The following is a 10,060-nucleotide window of genomic DNA, read 5'->3' as shown; positions in this document are numbered from 1 at the left end:
AACATTTATTTTAACACTTTAATATATTCAATTAATTAGAAGTGTAATAAAAACGAAAAACGGGTTGTTACTTTATGCCTATTGCCACTTTTATTAAAAAGAAAAAAAGCTACCCAAGGATATGTGCACATCCCGGGCTTGAACTCATGAGCCTTACCTCAGTAGGCAACTGACATACACAGTGTGCCACCAAGGGACTTCCACTGCTGCTGTGTTTCACCTCTGTTGTTGGCGGACAACTTGAGCAATCACCAGAAATGGCTGTAATATAAATGAGCTTCTAGTTAACTAGTAAGCTGATTTAAGTCCATGTATGTGATGTTCATAGTGCAGCCACGCAGCCTCTCCGCAGCAGCAGGGTTGCGGTGGCTCAGAGGGTTGAGTGAGGGCTGTATCAGGTTCTTTCTCCTGAGACCTGGGTTCAAATCTGGCCCGTGGTTATTTGCTGATGTTCTCCCATCTCTCACCATACATCAACAGAGCATAAAGAGACAGGTGGGATTTGAGTCAGGGACTGACTAGCCTCCTTCATCAGCTTATTTCTATCAGTGTTCAGTGTTCTACAGTGTTCCGTAAAGTACAGATACCTGAAAATCCTACTCAAGTACAGTAAGGAATTATTTGTACTTAGTTACTTCCCATCTCTGGTTCTTGTTAATTTATAATTAAATTCTCATACATGGTTTACTTTATGCCCGTTTTATGGGAATGAATGAGAAGTCACCAGGGGCACGAGGTGTGCTTGGTGCAATGTAGACCTACAGGGGGCAGCATACACCACAACATGCATCCAGAAGACAGCGTTCACTTTCCAACCTGGAGATGTATTGAACTAACTTCATCTTGACCAAATGTGTCAAGATCAAAGGCATACTTTGCAATTTCGTATAGTGAAGGGAATAACAATTTAGGATGTACATTTTATTAAATGCAATTGAAATAAAATGTTTCATAGTTTGAATTTTGATTAATGTCCTTTATATGAATAGAGATGTCTGTTTCTCTTCAAACATGTTTGCCCCTTATGCCATTTGAATTTGTTTTTGTAAAGTACTGAATTTAACATATTTTCATGCTGGCTTTGATTCATTTGAGTACGTGAAGCAGAATAGGATATGGTAGCATGTCATTGTCAGTTTGTAACAGACAGCTGATCATTCAGAGATCATAAACTCCCAATTTTTTGTATCAGTTTTAGATGTTATTGATTAGGCTACTTATCAAAGACAACCATAACCTTAGATTTACAGATGATGCTTTTCTGGCCGTTCCAAAAATCCAAATTAAATACACAATGTTTTTGAACAACCTGCTGCATTCACTTTTAAGACTTCAATAAAGCTAATTTCTACAAACTTTCTATTGTCATACAGTGTTAATTTGTTGTGAGTCCAATACAGTTTCTGACTGCTGATCCACAAGTATAAAGTTTTCCTTCTGGCTTCACTTTGGTGGTGTAGACTTTGATGTTTCTTAACTTAAGTGGAATGCATGTAGGCCTATACATATATATATATATGTATGTATGTATATATATTTGTATATATATATATATATATACAGTAAGTATATAATGCAATTCGTGGCAACGTGCAATAGGAGGAAGGCCCAGAATGAATGACTGATTGCTTTCTTTTTATTATTAGGGTCTTGTTTACAATTTCTGTATATGACGTCTGTCCTTGTTGTTCTTGTCTTTGTTTATTGACTGTTTCTATATTCCCTTTTTAACCTTTTACACTGCAGAGGATGCACTTCAATTTCATTGTTGTGAAAATGACAATGACAATAAAGGATCTTGAATCTTGAATAATACCTTATTACTATTGTCTTGCGCTATGCTTGAGCAGTGCAAGCCTAGATACCGGTAGGTAGATAGATAATTCAAAACTAAGTGATGCACACTCATTGTCATAATGTGGACAGTATCTCACAGCATCTTTGTGGCTTGTATTCAAAGAGCTGCATCTTCAGTTCAGAGCTGTAATCTGATTTGGTGTCACCATTGAATGTCAGCCAGGAACTTGGCTGTCCTCGCCATTCTTCCGCGTGACAGGTGGAAAGAGAACCCCATGGAAACAGGACATTGTAGAAGTGTAATTTTTGAACATCTTTTTAGCGGCAACATTGTGTTAGTTTGCCTCCGGCGATCTCACCATTATCAGGGGGGGTATTGTGTGTGAGCCGGCACTGAGCTATTGTTGCCATTTAAATGCGCTTATCCATTACACAACAATAGAGAGGCAAAGTGAACGTCACTTCCTGCTTCAGCACTGTACCAGAGATTTTCTTCCGCAATTTATTTTCCCATACACATTTCGTAAAATGCGTGTAAAAAATACTTTTACTTGGTCAAACCAAACGGTTCAGCTATGTTTAGAATCGGGAGAGACCATAGAACATTTCACTCAGACCAAAAAAAACAAACATTGAAAAAAGATTTTCTTTAAACCTGCATTTTTTTTAACGTTTTAGTCGGAGTGAAATGTTAAGCGATCTCTCCTGTTTCTAAATATATCTGAACCGTTTGGTTTGAACAAGTAAAACTATTTTTATAAGCATTTTATGAAATGTCTATGGGAAAATAGATGGCGGATGAAAATCTCTGGTACAGTGCTGAAGCAGGAAGTGACATTCCACTTTGGCTCTCTATGGGAACTTATTATACAGTCTATGATGGGAACCCACATTAACTTAATGTTCAAGGAAACTCTGTTAACTTAAGATGCGTTCTGTATCCGACTAATGCTTCTTTCCCTTCTGGTGCCAACATACTTTATTTATTCCAACTTATAGTTAGAAACTATAACTTGGAATAAACATTTCATACGTGTTTTGTTGACTAGATGGATTGTACTGTTGCACAGGACATTGCTGATGAGCCATGTAGCAGCAATCATTCTATCAAATACATTCAAATACATTTTATTTTATTATATTGTAAAATACAAAACATTAGCAAAGCATTTTATTTACAAATGTACAAAATTCAAGATTATATTACATATTTTGGCTATAAACAAAAAAACCTTTGTTCAGAGTTACTCATTTAATACAAAAATATGAATGTCTCATATAAATTATTGCACTTTGCGACCGCAGTGCATTAGAAGATTGCCATCACCATTGAAAAGTGAAGTGTTCACCTGATTTACTTCAGATTGTGGAAGAGACGTCTCCGAGAAACACAAACAACCATTATGGCACTTTTCATTTTTCACCCTTTTTGTAGTTTTTCCTTGATCTTTGGTACCTTTTCTTTAAAACCCTTCTTTAGCATCACTGAGCACCATCATCCTTTAATATATAAATCACATTTGTACCTGAAATTAATGGCATTGCAGGTGAAATGTATATATAAATATAGATTTGTTTATTTTAATACAGTATTTTTGAACAGTGTGTAGTTGTTAACAGAGACTAATGTTGCTGGTCGAAGGCCTCTTGGGAGATGTTTAGTCTGTTGTTCCTGGTTTCCCTGACAATATTTCCAGTCATGAGTTGTTGGCACCTGGTCCTCCAAGTTTTGTCGATTAAATAAGACAAATTCCAGTTTTGGTCCCTTAAGAAACTCTAGGCTCTTGAGTAACGCTCTTTTTGCCGTGGACAGCACAGCTTGTCTCGATGCTTGACGACAGCTTGAAGGCAAATTATGGTTCTAAAATATGCACGTCACAAGTTTGTTCGGGGGGAGGGAGGGTTTTCGATAACATATTTCCCTCAAGCCTTCATCCGTGGCCGTCCCAAGTCAAGTCTCATAAGTGCCTCTTCATGTGGAGAGCGAGGTGGTCCGACCTCGAGAAGGCCCGGTCACATTTGGCACACTGGAAGGGCCGGTGGCCCGTGTGCTTCCTGTAGTGGCGCGTGAGCTCGTCCGATCGGGCGAACTTCCAGCCACAACCCTCCCAGTCGCAGTGGTACGGTTTCTCCCCTGTGATGGAGACACAGACAGACAGACAGAGCGCTTTAGTGTCGTCGGCCCAACCTTCCCCCTCTCAGCGCAAGAAAAAAGAGGTCCATCCTGTCCTGCAGCCAGAGTATAAAGGGCACGCTAATCAGGCAGCAGTGTGTATTTGAGCAAGGATCAGTATCAACCTGTTCCATCACACCTGCCAAACAGGCCCATCCCCCCCCACCCGTCCAACCCCCATTCAGGAACTCGCTCGTACACTGTAGTACAGCAGCAGCCACTAAGCCGGTCCAAATGCAGAGTAGCGGAGACGGTCGTGCTGCTGTCGCGTAGTGGCTTTGGACAATGGCAACATAACACGACGATGGCATAAAATGGCTGTTAAACAGAAATACAAACTACAAAAATATGCTTGCTGGTGAGAATGAAAAAGAATCGGCTGATTAGGGTGTGTTGCAGACCATATCACTTCATTTAAACCAGATCTAAAAACTTAAGACAGTCAACGGTTGACAAGGTGGATGATGTAAACAAGACATAGCACACAGTGACTAACTAACCTGTGTGTGTGCGGTGATGTGCCTTGAATTGGGGACAATGTAAACAAGACATAGCACACAGTGACTAACTAACCTGTGTGTGTGCGGTGATGTGCCTTGAAGTGGGGACAATGTAAACAAGACATAGCACACAGTGACTACATAGCACACAGTGACTACATAGCACACAGTGACTAACTAACCTGTGTGCGTGCGGTGATGTGCCTTGAAGTGGGGACAATGTAAACAAGACATAGCACACAGTGACTAACTAACCTGTGTGCATGCGGTGATGTGCCTTGAAGTGGGGACAATGTAAACAAGACATAGCACACAGTGACTAACTAACCTGTGTGCATGCGGTGATGTGCCTTGAAGTGGGGACAATGTAAACAAGACATAGCACACAGTGACTAACTTGTGTGCGTGCGGTGATGTGCCTTGAAGTGGGGACAATGTAAACAAGACATAGTACACAGTGACTAACCTGTGTGCGGTGATGTGCCTTGAAGTGGGGACAATGTAAACAAGACATAGTACACAGTGACTAACCTGTGTGCGGTGATGTGCCTTGAAGTGGGGACAATGTAAACAAGACATAGTACACAGTGACTAACCTGTGTGCGGTGATGTGCCTTGAAGTGGGGACAATGTAAACAAGACATAGCACACAGTAACTAACCTGTGTGCGTGCGGTGATGTGCCTTGAGGTGGGAGCTCTTAGTGTAGGTTTTCCCACAGCCGACGTAGTCACACGTGTGCGTGGCGATCCTCTTCCGGGGCCAGGAGCGCCGGCCGCGTTTAGGCTTCGGTTCCTCCGGCAGGCAGTCGCCGCCACTGGAGATCATGAGGGGTTCTGTGGGGTCAGAGGTCAGAGGTCAGCATCACCTCACCGTAGAGCTGGACAAGTCACGTGACGTGTCTTGCCCCCCGGAAGTGAGTTTCCCATTAATTTTCTCCACGGAGATTTCGGAAAAATAGTTATATAACGAGTTTCAAGGCTGGAACCAAGCCAACCTGTGACCTACTGAATCGTGAGTGACCATAAAACATTTAAAACCAAAAACCAAAAATAAGTTGGGGGGGAATCAAATTTTGGATTTTTTCATTTTTGCTCCAAGTGAAATGTTTTATGGATTCAGTAGGTCACAGGTTGCTTCCAGCCTTAAAACTCGTTATATAAAGGAGTTTTTGAAATGTCTATGGAGAAAACTAATGTGAAACTCACTCCCAGGCAAGAGACGTCACGTGTTATATACAGGTGGAGAGGAAATCTCCAGTAAGAACCACAAGACAGCAGCCATTCACTTGATATACTCAAAGTATTATGTCCTGTCCATGTGTGGCATATTTATTAGAGTAGTTATGATAGATCACACCTGCATGTCAGCCTTCTTCCTATAAGTTCCACACATTGTTTTTAAGAAATAAAACTCTATCATTCATCAGATCCATTTCACCTGGCTTCAGAGAAACTGAAATGTTGAAGCTGGGTAAAGTTCAGTTTCAAGAACATATTATGAATTAACATGAATGAAAAGAATTTGTGTTAGCATTTCAGTAAGTTAGGGAGAATGTTCGTAAAGAAAGTTGTAAAAAAACAACATTAATTTAAAAACAGACAGGCTTGTCTCAAGCAGCTCAAGGATGGGATTCTAATTAAATTAATAATGTGCACAATATCTGCTTTGATTGAATTCTGTCCTTCTGACCTTTGCCCCAACTTTAAAAGCTAAAAAAAATAAAAAAATGCTGTTGTTGGTTTTTGGGTTATGGACTATTCTTTTCATTTCTCTGTTGTCTACTCTGTTCTGTTTGGAATTCCTCCCTTCCAGTTGTATGTATGAGTAATGGACAGAATTTGAATGAGATGGGGAAAAAACAATTAATTTCAATTAATTAGAACATTCAGTAGCAAAACAAGAGACAGGCGAAAGCTGATTTGGGCCGCCCAACAAACCAACGCATGTCGACGCCGGCACTGACCTTGGTATTGCATGGCTGGCGGCTGCTGCTGGGAGAAGGAGGAGTAGCCCTGCTGGGAGCTGTGGTGGTATCCCTGGGGAGGTAGAGGAGGGAGCTGGGCATGGGGATGTCCCAGCACCTGGTGCTCTCGGCTCAGAGGGTGGTCGGGGGACAGGGAGGAGGACGAGGACAGTCTGCCGCCGCCGCCGCTGCCTAGGGGACGCCCTCCGCCCGAGAAGCCGTGCAGGTCCAGGTGTCCGGGCCGCTGCTGCTGGCCCCCTCGGCCCTGCTGGGGGTTCACCCCCGTCAGGTGGAGCTCCATGGTGCAGCAGTTACTGGGGTTCTCCTGTTTTATCCGGTGGCACGCAAAGGGCGGCGAGGCGCGCGAAGAAGCCGCGTCCGGGACGGCGCCGACGACGCACGCCTTGCCCACGCTCACGCCTTGGCCGTACTCGCCCATGTCCATGGTGGTCTTGACCACGAACTTGCCGTGGAGGCTGGTGGGGTGGAGGTACGCCGGGTCCAGCTCCGGCCTCATGAGCTCGGCCACGAAGCCGCCGGAGGGCGAGACGTCGCTGATGTCCGGGATGGTGTAGAGCAGCTCGCTGGCCGTGCCCTGCGGGGACGGGAGGGGGTACGAGGAGGAGTACGACGAGCCCGGGGACGGTGACAGGGCCTGGGCTGAGCTGCACCCCAGGGCCCCCTGCTGCTGCTGCTGCTGCTGCTGGAGCTGCTGCTGGAGCATGGAGTTGGACAGGATGAAGTCGTAGTCCAGTAGGTCCAGGTCGGGCTCCGGCTCCTTCTTGGACATGCCGGGGCTTGCGGTGACCGCGGCGGTGGAGCGGTCGAGGTCGGAGCAGCTGCTTCCGGTCGGCACGCTGAGTCTCTTAAGATGGGACAACTCCTCCTTCCATCTCTAGAGCGAAGGCACACAGACGCGAGCAGTGAATAAACGGCGATTTGTACATGTCAGGTTATTGTATAGAAGACACACACACAACACTTTAGAGTCGGTCCTGAAGACTACTAAACAGAGCTCGTTTTGGATAGATACCTGTATGTCAGTTATTCTCAACCCTTTTCATATCAAGGACCACAAGTTAGTCCACATTAGGCCTACGGACCGTCATCTGTTGAGATTTTGTCTCGGGCCCAAATCTGAGAATATTTTTTATTGTCAGATATGATTTCTACAGAATTCTGTGACTTAACAGAGATAACATTTACTATGATCAAAATAGTCAATCTTCTACATTCTCTGTGTTTTGTTGTGTTCACTTCTTGTAACTGAAATAATACTGAAGTTTAACACTTGCTGTGGAACCCCTGCGCCCCTCAAGGACCTCTGGTGGTCCGCGGTCCCCGCGTTGAGAACCCCCTGCTGCTCTATGTGATTATTATTCAGTTTGAGGACATTATAGTATATAAGCATGGTGACTGCAAAGCACTCAGGGAGGAAGACAGGCACCTGGATCTATGATGGAAACTGATGATGCCATGACAGAGCCGAGCCGAGTAGCAAGTGCCCTTGGCACAGAACGGGCTACTGCAGAATACTGATCACTCTTTGCTTTGCACAGAAATTGCAATTGGTAAACACTAGGAGCGTCATGGGAAGAAGCGCTGTCTTTGAGTCTCAGTGTAGCCTACAGCAGAACATTATTATAGGCTGACTGTCTGCTCTGGTACAAGTCGAACATCCGATTTGATCTTGCCAGAGGTCAAATTGATTTAATTCAAGCGATCGAGACCGTTTGCTGTCGAGGAGCGCAGTGTGCTTTGCTCCGTAGCAGCAGCAGCCCCATGTGCGCGCTTATCCATTCACTCAGCGTCTCCACGCTGAAAATCTATGACAGTATTTATCTAGGCTGGTGCACGCCCCAGGACGCTGCCTATACAGCGGTATGACGCCCAGACTGACTGTGTCCATAAACATAAAACATGCTTAAAAAACAAACCAAGGCGTTATTTTAATGAGACTGACCATACTCACTGAATTGGCACTTCCTATGGATTTATTCTTGATAGTCGGACCGCTGGCAAATGTGGAAATGGATGGTAAAAGCGTCCCGCTTAAAGCCATCTCGAAGTCATTTGGTGGCTGCCTGAAATTAAACAAAAAAATAATATTGTAATTCCTTGTGGCGTTATATATCCTCAAAGAACGACGCGCAGTCCAAAAGTACAATGTTCACCAATAAACTCTTATTATGAAAGTTTTGTTTTTTAACGCAGCGCGCACCTCATCAATGATAAAAAAAAAAAAAAAAAAAAAAAAGTCTGTTGTTGCGTCCTTTTTGAAATGGAATGATCTCTCTGAGACTGAGCAGATCGCAGTATAGTGTTGCTCCTCTGGGTCAGGTTGGTTATCTCCCCGGGGCTGAAGCCATGCCGCCGCCGCTGCAGGGCGCGTCGGGTTTAGAGGGTAGACCGGTCTGTGATGATGCAAATGGCCCGGGACAGCAGCACGGGGATTCCCTCCGCCTCGTCTTGGCCGTTGCCATGCAGGGACCCACACAGGCACCGGGCAGGGCAGAGACTGAAGGAGCTGACACACTACAGCGTGAGAGACACACGGCTCTCCCTGCTTAAATCATTCAAGGCAAGGAATCACCGGGGTGAGGACACGCCTCTCTGTTGCCCGGCAACAAGCACTACAGGAACAACACTTTAGAAGCGAGGGAGGGAGGGAGGGGGCGGAGAGAGGGCGGGGGCAGAGAGAGAGAGAGAGAGAGAGAGAGGGAGGGAGGGAGGGAGGGAGAGAGAGACGTTTGTTTGTATTCATAGCAACAGTACCTATCCTTAGTGCTGTTGTTCATGTCAAACGTGGGTGAAGCGCATCTTCTCAACTGCTGCATGCAGACAGCAGGCATCGGAATGAACGTGACTTTTATTCCATTATGTAAGGATGGGGCCACCACCACACACTGGTATCAGTTGGATATGGCCCAACTCACCTTATTATGAGTCCAAATGTGATCTTGTTGTAGCCTATGACAACTGACAAAGCAACAAATTGCACGACTTATATTTGGAAGTTGCATCTGGGGAAGAAAAACTTAAAGAGAGCGTTCAATGTCCTCTGCTTCCTCAGCAGCTGTGCATGTGACTGTGCAGCGTCTGGTGATCTACATCACTGATTCTCAACCTTTTTCATATCACAACCCCTAAATTTAATCCCCCCCCCCCCCATTAGATTTTGTCTCTTTGACCCAAATCTGAGAATCTTTCTATTGTTGGATATGATTTGATTCAGAATTCCTTTACTATCTGTATTGTATTAGAGCAATAACAGTGAAACATGATCAAAACACCTAGTTTTTAATATAATAAAATGTAATTTTGGGGTTGAATGAATTGTCCCTGGCTAGCTAACGTCACTGTTTGGCCGCTGCAGCCAATCACAATGCGTGAAGTCGTGGTACCGTCTGCAGTCGCAGGACCACTTCCGGTATAGGCCGAGTACATCCCGTACCCACACCGGCCCTGCCTCATACAAACATTAAAATGTTCAGAATGCTCTTATTTGCACTCATTGTTGAGTTTGCGTCGGTTTGCTCAGAGCTAGCGAGCTAACACAGACCTACCATGTTGAGCCAGTGTTTGCTCAGAGCTAGCGAGCTAACAGAGAGCTGTACATCTGACA

General features: G+C 44.5%; 1 protein-coding gene across 2 annotated transcripts; it reads right to left on the bottom strand.

Moving 5' to 3' along the window:
* Positions 1-2,915: 2,915 nt before the first annotated feature.
* On the bottom strand, positions 2,916-8,935 carry klf4 (Kruppel like factor 4). Of its 2 annotated transcripts, none has more exons than XM_083657259.1 (5): positions 8,657-8,935; positions 8,399-8,519; positions 6,436-7,330; positions 5,132-5,305; positions 2,916-3,931 (listed from the first exon to the last, which is right to left on the bottom strand). In XM_083657259.1, exons 1-5 carry the CDS (start codon positions 8,659-8,661, stop codon positions 3,756-3,758), a joined length of 1,371 nt encoding a protein of 456 aa, XP_083513385.1. In that variant the 5' UTR covers positions 8,662-8,935; the 3' UTR covers positions 2,916-3,755. The 2 variants fall into 2 exon arrangements, with proteins under 2 accessions (XP_083513385.1, XP_083513386.1); XM_083657260.1 differs by having other exon boundaries at positions 8,408-8,519.
* Positions 8,936-10,060: the final 1,125 nt, after the last annotated feature.

The sequence above is a fragment of the Poromitra crassiceps genome (assembly GCF_964638095.1).
Source record: "Poromitra crassiceps genome assembly, chromosome: 21".
Lineage (NCBI taxonomy): Eukaryota > Metazoa > Chordata > Actinopteri > Beryciformes > Melamphaidae > Poromitra > Poromitra crassiceps.
Note: the sequence above shows the minus strand (reverse complement) of the source record. Positions and strands in the feature narration are given on the sequence as shown.